Source organism: Pogonomyrmex barbatus, unplaced genomic scaffold (assembly GCF_055798465.1).
Source record: "Pogonomyrmex barbatus isolate J1 unplaced genomic scaffold, ASM5579846v1 scaffold7, whole genome shotgun sequence".
In the NCBI taxonomy this organism is placed as follows: Eukaryota; Metazoa; Arthropoda; class Insecta; order Hymenoptera; family Formicidae; genus Pogonomyrmex; species Pogonomyrmex barbatus.
In genome coordinates, this window is record NW_028297171.1 from 2,820,839 (window position 1) to 2,830,735 (window position 9,897).

Here is a 9,897-nt window from a genome sequence, read left to right on the forward strand (position 1 = left end):
ATTATGCGCGAGAGTCATCAAATTTCGGCGACGATCGATCGTTACTTTGATCGCCCGTGTTAAACGATATATAAGTGTCAATATAGATATATGTATCTATGGGCACGTGCTTTCGGTATATACACCGCCGAAAGTATTTGCGCTGTGCTTGACCCCATTACGAAAAGGCGGAAGGCAAATAACCACAGTTACGATAGCTCTTGTCTCGAGGCGAGGAGCGTAAAGAAACCGATGACCGATGACGGATTTCGGACGAAAGCGATGAATTACCCCCCCCTCCCTTTCCCCCCTCTCCCGTCATTCGTCCGTCGTCTCACTTGACAGGTAATGCCGTATTTTTCTCGAGGCTGACGTCGGAGCGCGAATGACGCGTCGAGCCCCCCGGTCGGGGAGGGTTTTCGAGCGAATGCCGATCGGGTGGATCGATCGAGGAGGATTTTCCAGCTTCCAGCCTCTGATCATCCCCACTATGTGTGGCCGGGGCCCACATCCGACTTACCTGGAAACCACGCCTCGAGTCCTGTGCCCACGATTGGTGGTGGTCGCGTTTTTCGGCAGCTCGGGCCCGCGCGCGACCAACGCACATTGTCACTCGCGTGAACGCACTCGAGTGAGTCCGTGCGATCGTCCGACGACTTGTCGTCTTCCCGGGTGAACAATCTACAACCTACAACCTGCGAGAGAGCTCCCTCGAGACGCCGAGACGACCCATCGATTTTCACCTGCCTAACAGCCCGATTGCCAGGCCGAGCACGTGCACTCGGGTGAGTATGGCTTCGCGATACTAATTACACTTCACGTTGTTGTCATTCGCAACTTTGTTAATGTACCACGAGGCGCAGAAGCCGGCGAAAATAGGATCTCGTGAACCGATCCGAAAGCACACCTAATTGGGCAAGTCTGAGTCAACGTCGATCACCTTAGAGACTGACTCGTACAGGGGCTCCTTCTTTTTAGGGGGTTTTTATACGAAAATTAACATTCGATTATTAGTGTTGGTTCTTTCGTATGTATTTCCTCTTGATCGATCGAAACAGCTCGCGACACGAAATTTCATCTTTAAACTCGAGATATATAATCTCTGGCCTTTAGATGAATTTGTCACATTCCCGCGACCTTGGTTTGCCGTGGAAACGAGAGGAGTCCTTTTTTCCTTTCTCTCACTTATCTTTCACTATGTCGCCGGTATTCCAAAACCGGTGTAATCCGGCAAACTTGATTTCAATGATTTCGCGGTCAGATCGCGATCAATCCTTGCGCTCGATCGACCGATTATTCTTTGTTTTAATTACCGTGTGATGATGATAACACGATTTAACTATTTGACGAAATATTATATTCTCAAGCGATCATTATCAATATTTTTTATTATCTAAAAATATTTTTCACATTCGCGAGCTACCGAGAAATCTCAGATTCCCATTTCCAATCCTTGCATTAGCGATAGAGTTTAGAGATATACTTCAGAGAAATAATAATTTTACAAGTATTATATAATTTATATATATATATTATATGTCACGAGTTTATTAAGTAAAGTAAATTACATTCGCGAGCGATCCGTAATTTATAGCCGCAACTTTCGAATCGCGCTCGATCGACCCAATATGCGAAGAGAATACGAAGGAGGATTCGAATGCCGACGATAACTTACTTGCGCGTACTTATGCGGCTTGCTCACTTATCTTTACATTTTTCTGTTCGCTTGACATGTTTATGAATCTAGATAATAAGAATCCAGTCAATAAAAATGTCGCTAGATCCTGCCGGGACACAAGTTTGGTAACGGTTGGTCTTATACAGTTAGAACAGTTATAATTCGGAATATGAAGGAAGGTCAAATCTTTGCCACGATCCTATAAATCCTCACGATTTAACGGAAGGAGGTGGTTCCATAAATTTGGGAGGGAATTAATCGTAAAACAACGTTCACTCAAGGTAACGTAAGATTATAGCAATAAACTGGACGTGAATCGTTCCTTTCCGGTCATTCGCTTCGCGAAGGAATCCGATATTCGGCCTGTGTTTATTCCCAAAAGTCAGAGCTCCACTCATCTCGCATTTTACGACCGCGATTAGTATCGCCTCTACTAAAGTCGATTCTCGTGGGAGGAATTTTGATGTTAAAAATCGTAGGACGGCAAGAAGAGAAACATTGTCAGGAACTAGTCAGCTTTTGCGTTTATAAGCCCGAGATTTATGCTTCCGACCGTCGTCCCGCTACGCCGTTTTAAATTCCGTTATGTTACACACCTTCGACTTATCTCGATGCGAATTTTTTTATGTCCCTTCGAGGGAATCCGCTTTTACTCTCCTTCGTTTATCACTGCGATTTGATAGTTGTACCACATATACACACGCGCACACATACACAGCCGCTCTCGACGAAGGTTAACCGGGTCTGTTTTACATTCGACGAATCTTTCGTTTTATTTGGACCATGGAACGAATGCGTTTGATTGTGGCTCCACGAATCTGATTACGGAGCCACTTTCACAGCCGATTTAGCTACTCAATTAACTACGGTGGCTTTGTTACACGTTGATGGACGTCGAGAGGACGATAAACAATAAAATCTATGCATATGTAACAAGCCAAGTATCACAGTAATCGCAGTAATTAATATTAATTTTATCAGCATTATTATTACTATGTGTTTTTCTGAATTTATTTACACGGTTGATGGCACTGTTATGTTATCGCATTGAAATATCCTGTCGAATCTATTACCGTTATCTCCATTATCAAATCAAAGCAACTGTCGTGAATTACAAAGCTGCCTCATCTACCTCATCGGAATTCAGCCTGCGATCAGCAGCTGATTGAGATCGCGGCGTTCTAAATGATTCGCTCATTAGAGCCCGATCTAATAGAGGCCGTCACTTAAGATCGTCACTGTGTGTATCTCGTTAAGTGTCAACCAGCTGTCAATGACACGCGTAAATGTCACGCGAATTCCACTTCCATTCGGTATGCTAATCGACGCGTTCAATACTCGATCAGTAACGGCGTTGAATTTTTACGAGTAGTCGGACGAACAATTGGATATCGAGGCACATTTTAGGGTCAATGTTATTTTGATTTCAAGCGAGAGATACTTAAATATATCTCTGTCTTTATTTATTTAGAAAGAACGATCGAGAAAGAATAAAGGTGCACATTTAAGTCTCGGTTAAAGACAAAGTAAACGTTTGGTAGTAAACCGGGCCTTAGAGATCAGCATCGAAAAACTTTTCCTGCGACTGCTGAAAGAACACTCCTTGGGGACGATCCTTGGCGCCGATCCTAATCCTGCATTACGTGTATCGCTTAATAATACGTGACACAAGTATCAACGACGATACTCGCCATTATTGTCGTAACGACACCATTGGCACAATACACGTTGCCACACTTTCTTACGTAAGATTCGGCTTCTACCAGCTGATTCAAGGACATCCCCCGCGATCTTATTCCATTGTAATCTCGTCCCCCATTATTCGAAGGCGGAACTCGTTGTTATAGCTCGATCAAAGTTTCATACGTGATGTCTAGTTCAAGTCCGGGATAAATTCTTAGTGTCCCTTTAGATGCCTCTGAAGAACTCCTCTCGGAAATTGAATGCGAGATGAATGCAAAACAAGAGAGAGAGAGAGAGAGAGAGAGAGAGATTTTTATCTGTGTGTAAAAAATTATTCACTTTCCAGAATACTATATTGTCAATTTATTATTAATTTATCAATTTGTTTAAACCAAGTGTGAATAAAAATACTTTACTAATTAATAATATTGTGATTTCAGGAAAGATGATCACCAGGCATCGACTAAGGAATAACATCCTGTTTGTAATATTATATTTTTTCGTGCAAGTAAGATCATTTTCTTATCTTAATTACGCGCACGAGATTAAGGTTATTAACGGGTCCTCCACTCTCTCGATCGCACGGACGTGCGTCTCTTTATAAATCCACAGAGTTTTAAGGAAGCCCGAAAGGCCTCTCACGCACTTTTGCCGGTGGCAACGAAAGTCCGACCGTGCCAACTCGTTCTTCAATGCGCTTCTTAAATGCCTCCCAATAGCCCTCACACAATTCGCCATTTCACAGCACTTTCCCCCGCAGCGACGCGCCCTTAATACCGCGCACGCGAGTAAAAGTAACAAGGCCGCCCATTTAATGACATTGCATGTATAACGCGATCGAAGAAAGGCGCAGACTAACAGTTTCATTTTTACGCAATATTTTCACATTTACTTTTCGCTTTTAAACCCTGCCTCTGTCGGGATTTGAAAAGGCGACCGACGTGATCCACGGGCATGGAAGATTAATGGATCCGCCGTCGAGAAACGCGATGTGGAGGTTCGGCTATCCAAACCCGGTGAATTACAATGACAACGAGCTCTTCTGCGGGGGATATGCAGGTTCGTGTTCGCGACGATCATCGCGAATTGTGCGATTTGGCGTTAGAGCTGATACTGATCGATAGCTATTGTTTCCCCCAGTGCACTGGCAACAAAATAAGGGCAAGTGCGGCGTTTGCGGCGACGCGTATCATTTGAGTCAACCGCGTCCGCACGAAGCCGGTGGTGAGTTCGCAAAGGGGATCATAACTCGGCACTACACCGTGGGCCAGGTAACGTAACTTTTGATCTCCAGATTTCACAAAGCAGCGAGATTGTGGTCCCATGTTTTCACAGGAAGAAAAGAACAATAAGGAACTTTACACAGATCATCCTGAATACTTAAAGTTGAATACTTATATAAAAAAACATTTGACATTTTTGTAATTATTTTTTAATTACAATTGTTTCTAAATTCCTTTTCTAAGGAAGTTTCAAGTTCTATCGCAATGCAGACATTCTGTAAAGAAAAATTACATTTTTATCGAATATAAGCGAAACGAGTGATGATACAAATAAAATTATAATTTTTATTTGCAAAACAACTAACCTTTGCATGGAACTTTACATAAATAATCTTGAATACTTAAAATACTTGTATAAAAAAATTGAGATTTTTGTCATTTTTTTTTAATTAATTTCCATTAGAACACACTTCTGCTTATTTATTTGAATAATTTTTGGTCTAAGATCTAAATCGCCAGTAAAATTATTTCGTTAATTATTTTTAAATGCTACTTAGAATAATCCGTAAGGTTTTCATAATTTAATAATATAAGTACAATGTCAGTATAATTTGTTTGGAGGAAATCGAGATAGAGATCGAGTTAACGGCAAATCATTTCGGGCGCTTTGAGATGTATATCTGTCCCAACAACGACCCGTCGCGCATAACGACTCAAGAGTGTTTCGACTCGTAAGTGATTTTCACAATTTTTGGTAAGTACGACTGCCGTTATCTGCTAATCCATCTTAAATCGCACAGCTATCCTCTGTACGTGTCCGGAACGCAGGACGTCCGCTTTGAGATTCCGCGCGAGACGGGAAAGAAGGGCATCATTAGGTACACGGTAACGTTGCCACCGTATTTAACGTGCTCGCAATGCGTCGTTCAGTGGAATTACTACACAGGCACGAAATTTTTTATCGTGTATTACTTCCCGCCCGTCGGGACCGCGCGGAACGCGAGAATGATCTTTCTCATATCGCCTGTTTGCAATCAGGAAACATGTGGGGCACCTGCGACAACGGCACGGAGGCCGTCGGATGCGGCAGGCCGGAAACCTTCCGCAACTGCGCTGACGTGAGCATCGTTACCAGCACCGGCGGAATACCGCCGAGGTTTCTGTATCAGAATATCATTTATCAGTTGTACTCCATAGCTCCAAAATTCTCGATCGCACCGCTCGCACGGCCGCTCAGGTGAGAGTCAATCGATGCGTTAAGGATGTGTTACGTACGCTTGATTTTATTTACAATGAAAAATCATTGATTATTCTAGTATTTTGTATTTAAAGGTAATGAAAAAGATTTTCGAACATGGATTAAAAATTAATTAAATAAATAAATAATATGCTCTAATGGAAATGCAATTAAGAAATAATTACAAAAATTCTAATTTCTTTATATATAAATATTTAAGACGAGTGATATAAATAATGTAAATAAAATTAAATTTTACTTGCAAAACAACTAATCTTTGCATCACAATGAAACATGATCTTGACAGAAATAATCTTGAATATTTAAAGTATTATATATAAAAAAATCTCAATTTTTTTATTATTATTTCTTAATTAATTTTCAATTAATCATACTTTTTTATTTAAATAATTTCTTATTTAAATGTTAAACCACCAGTGAATTGTTTTGTATTATTTTTGAATGCGATTTAGAATTTGTAAGTTTCTCATAATTTTGTTTATTGTAAATATAAAAGTTATAAAAATAAATGTAATACATCCTTAAAGGGCACGTTAAGGACGCGCGCGCGTGTCAGCATCGAGCGTGCGCTCGAGCGTTCTTTCTGCGACACGCGCGTGTACGGATTTCACGATTTCAGGGTTCAAGTATGCGAGCCAACTGCGGCTTATCGATACAGGCAGAATATGACCAATTGGTGTCAAGTGAATTGCATTCGCGTCCCGTCGAACTGTCCGCCGGGTGTCTGTCATTGTCTGTGAGTATTGAATTGATCGCCGCGCGAGTTTAAGCAATGAATTGTCATTGACTCGGAATCGGTATTGAAGTATCAAATGGTCGCGACCACGCCGCGGCTTTTTAATTTAAACAACAACATCCGCGAAACTTATCTCTCTGATTCTCGTCCCGATATGATTACAGAAATACGTGCGACGCTATTGGAGATATCGCTGATAGACCTGGAGCGGATCAATATTGTCTGAGACGCTGTATGCGTTATCCGTCGAATTGCCCAACTGATCGCTGTAACTGTTATTGAAGCTGTAAACTGTGACCGGTATTGACATCCCGCATACAGCGCTAAATGAAGAACGTGAACGTACATACCGTCGAATAGATTAATAAAAGGCTGATTGTAATAGCGTAATTGCGCTGCTTGCGCATAATATTATGAAAAAATTTTCTACGTATATAAGAATATTTCTCTTACCTTATCGTGGATGTTTCTTCCTAAAAAAAATCCTTGAGGAACAGAGGAAGTATACAAAGTCCACTTTAGATTATCCATAATTCGCGTCGAATTACACCAAAAAAAAAAAAAAAAAAAAAAGAAATAGAATTCTATTTATAATTTTATATCTTGTATATTTTGATGTGCATTTTGATATGTATTTTATAGGTATATTCTGATCTTCAAATGTTTTCTGTATTATATGTACGACACAATAAAATTATAAAGTTTCATCATCCTATATTCTGACGCGACGTACAGGTCGTGTAAAGTGGACTTTAAAGCTAATAAAATAGAAATAACGTACATACCTGCTCTCTGAAACGCGAGAGAGGTGAGTGACGAAAGGAAAAACCGTGTAATAGCACTATAATGTTTAATGTTAGGACATTCTATTGACAGCTTAAAATTTCACGCGTGTATCACATATTATATACGTAACCATCAACGTTTCCTGCGGCCTCACGCACGTTATATTAGTATGAGATTATACTTAAACGAAACGATGACGGTTCACCAATTTTCATGCACCTTCAATCGCCAAGGAGAATTCATAATTAATGATGCCAGTTGGAAACGTACGAGTCTGTATACGTCTGTGTACGTATTCACAGGGATGTTTTGTTTATATAATACACACACACACACACACACACGCGCGCGCGCGCGCGCGCGCGTGGTATGTGTGTGTGTGTGTGTATAATTGTAAATCTCTCCTTACTATAGTTAACACTTTACAAAACTATATACACTAAAGCCATCTTTTTGTCGTCTACAACGCTAGCTAGCAACATTTTCTTTTTTTTTCTTTCTTCTCTCATGTATATATATATATAACATATTCTTTATTTATATCGGCGCATTCTCGCACGCACAATATAATAATACAATAATATAATATAATGCAATAATAATAATGATGATGATGATAATAATAATAATAATAATAATAATAATAATAATAATAATAATAATAATAATAATAATAATAATAATAATAATAATCGTCGCCAAAGTGCGTAACATTAGCGCGTCAAGTTAAAACTTGTGCTACGTCAAATTCTAGCGCGAGGTGTACGATAATACAAAGGTATCATCTATCTGTTACTTACTACTAATCGCTATGCAATTAATTAACGCCCGCGGTTTAATTAATCGGCTGCGGTTTAATTATTCATGTTTCTGTCTGTCTCTCTCTCTCTCTCTCTCTCTCTCTCTCTCTCTCTCTTTCTCTCTCTCCCCTTCTCTCTATTCCTTCTATATTTTCCGCACGACTCTCCGCTTTGTTTCGTTAATCCTCTCATTCCCGTTTCGCGTACCATCAATATGCAACGTTTGCGCGTTTGTTGTACAATTAGCGTGGACGCTTCCTCGCTTCTGACGGATCGTTTCGCGCGTTAACAATTGAGGCAATAAATAAATCACGTTAAATTATTGTCCTTATATACTTTGATAATACTTAAACGCGAAATTAACAGTATTGTCGACGCGTGGTATCGCGCTAATTAAATCTAACTAAAACTACTTCCAGATACTTTTGACGAAATTAGATATATATATATATATATATATATATCTATATTTTTTGGGATTGGGAGGATTAATCGTGATACGTAGACGGCCTTCTATCGGGAGGGGGGGGGAGCTTCGATCTCGTGATGGGCGAACAGATCGAGAATACGCCCTTTGATACGTTATCATTTTAACGCGTCCTCAGAACGACGCGATTATGAGAGGGGATTGCATTAACTTTTCGCGTCAGAATACGTCTATATATATATATATATATATATATATATTTATAAAAGAGAATCGTTCGAAGATGGAACCCTAGAACTCGTGAGAAGTTATCTGGGAAATAATGTTGCCTTTTACAGAATTGCGCAAAGGAAAGTAATCCGTGCCATATGCTATGTGTGTTGCGTGTGCATAATTTTTTTTTTTCGCGCGATAACGTTAATTCATCGCAAATGGAAACCAGCAAGGGAACGACCGGTCGTTTAAACGTAACAGATTACTCACACCGACCGATGTGGCGCCGTTGTCCGTCCACCGCTGACAGCTCCATTCTTCTCCATTTTATCCGCAATCGCATTGAACGTCATGAGATTAATTAATCCAGAAACGATTCCATCGAAGATCGTTCGTCCCACGCGTGACGGATCCGATAACGCAATCCCAATGCGCGAATAAAAATAACACAATGATAAGAGATCGCTCGCGTCGTTTTGTGAGGCGATCCTGGTACTATCGCGAAATACACGTCAAAATCACAGTTGCTACCTCTTTGGTTTCCAATTGCAGACTCCAACTTTTTGGATGAATCTCCGGTGAATAGAAAGAATCTCTAGCTAACTATTTTAAATTTTAATGACTTTTTTTAAAGAGAGAGAAAGAGAAATATACGCATATATATGTATACATATGTATGCGTATACATTTTGTTTCTCTCAATTTTCAAAATCTCTGGTGGAAAAAGTTTATTTTTTTATGATCTTTTTTTAGAAAGAACATTATGATAATATAATGTTGATAATAATTTAAAATTTACTGAATATATTAATAAACGAGCAGATCTCTAGTAAATCAATATTCTAAAGATGGCAACTGTAATCGTATTGATATAATTATTAAGGGAAGATATTAATATAATCATTAATATACTAATAAAAATATATAAATAAATTTCGATTGTTCAGATATAATCGCGTAATAATATAATCGCGAATTATAGTTTAATCGAAAATATTTTCACATGTCCATGTTTACCAACTAGAAACTAACTTTAATCTCGATTTCATTTATTCTTTATCTTTTCCTAATTCTTTAAACTGAAAAAAGATAAAAAATAAAATCGAGATTAAAA

General features: G+C 39.3%; 1 protein-coding gene across 2 annotated transcripts; it reads left to right on the forward strand.

Annotated features, from left to right (window-relative positions):
* The first annotated feature begins 74 nt into the window (after positions 1–74).
* LOC105433094 (uncharacterized) lies at positions 75–7,271 on the forward strand. Of its 2 annotated transcripts, none has more exons than XM_011648210.3 (9): positions 75–764; positions 3,781–3,848; positions 4,273–4,399; positions 4,481–4,611; positions 5,185–5,294; positions 5,364–5,509; positions 5,602–5,800; positions 6,441–6,557; positions 6,722–7,271. In XM_011648210.3, the coding sequence occupies exons 2-9, from the start codon at positions 3,786–3,788 to the stop codon at positions 6,837–6,839; spliced, it is 1,011 nt and encodes a 336-aa protein (XP_011646512.1). In that variant the 5' UTR covers positions 75–764; positions 3,781–3,785; the 3' UTR covers positions 6,840–7,271. The 2 variants fall into 2 exon arrangements, with proteins under 2 accessions (XP_011646512.1, XP_088939622.1); XM_089083496.1 differs by lacking the exon at positions 75–764 and adding an exon at positions 3,523–3,659.
* Positions 7,272–9,897: the final 2,626 nt, after the last annotated feature.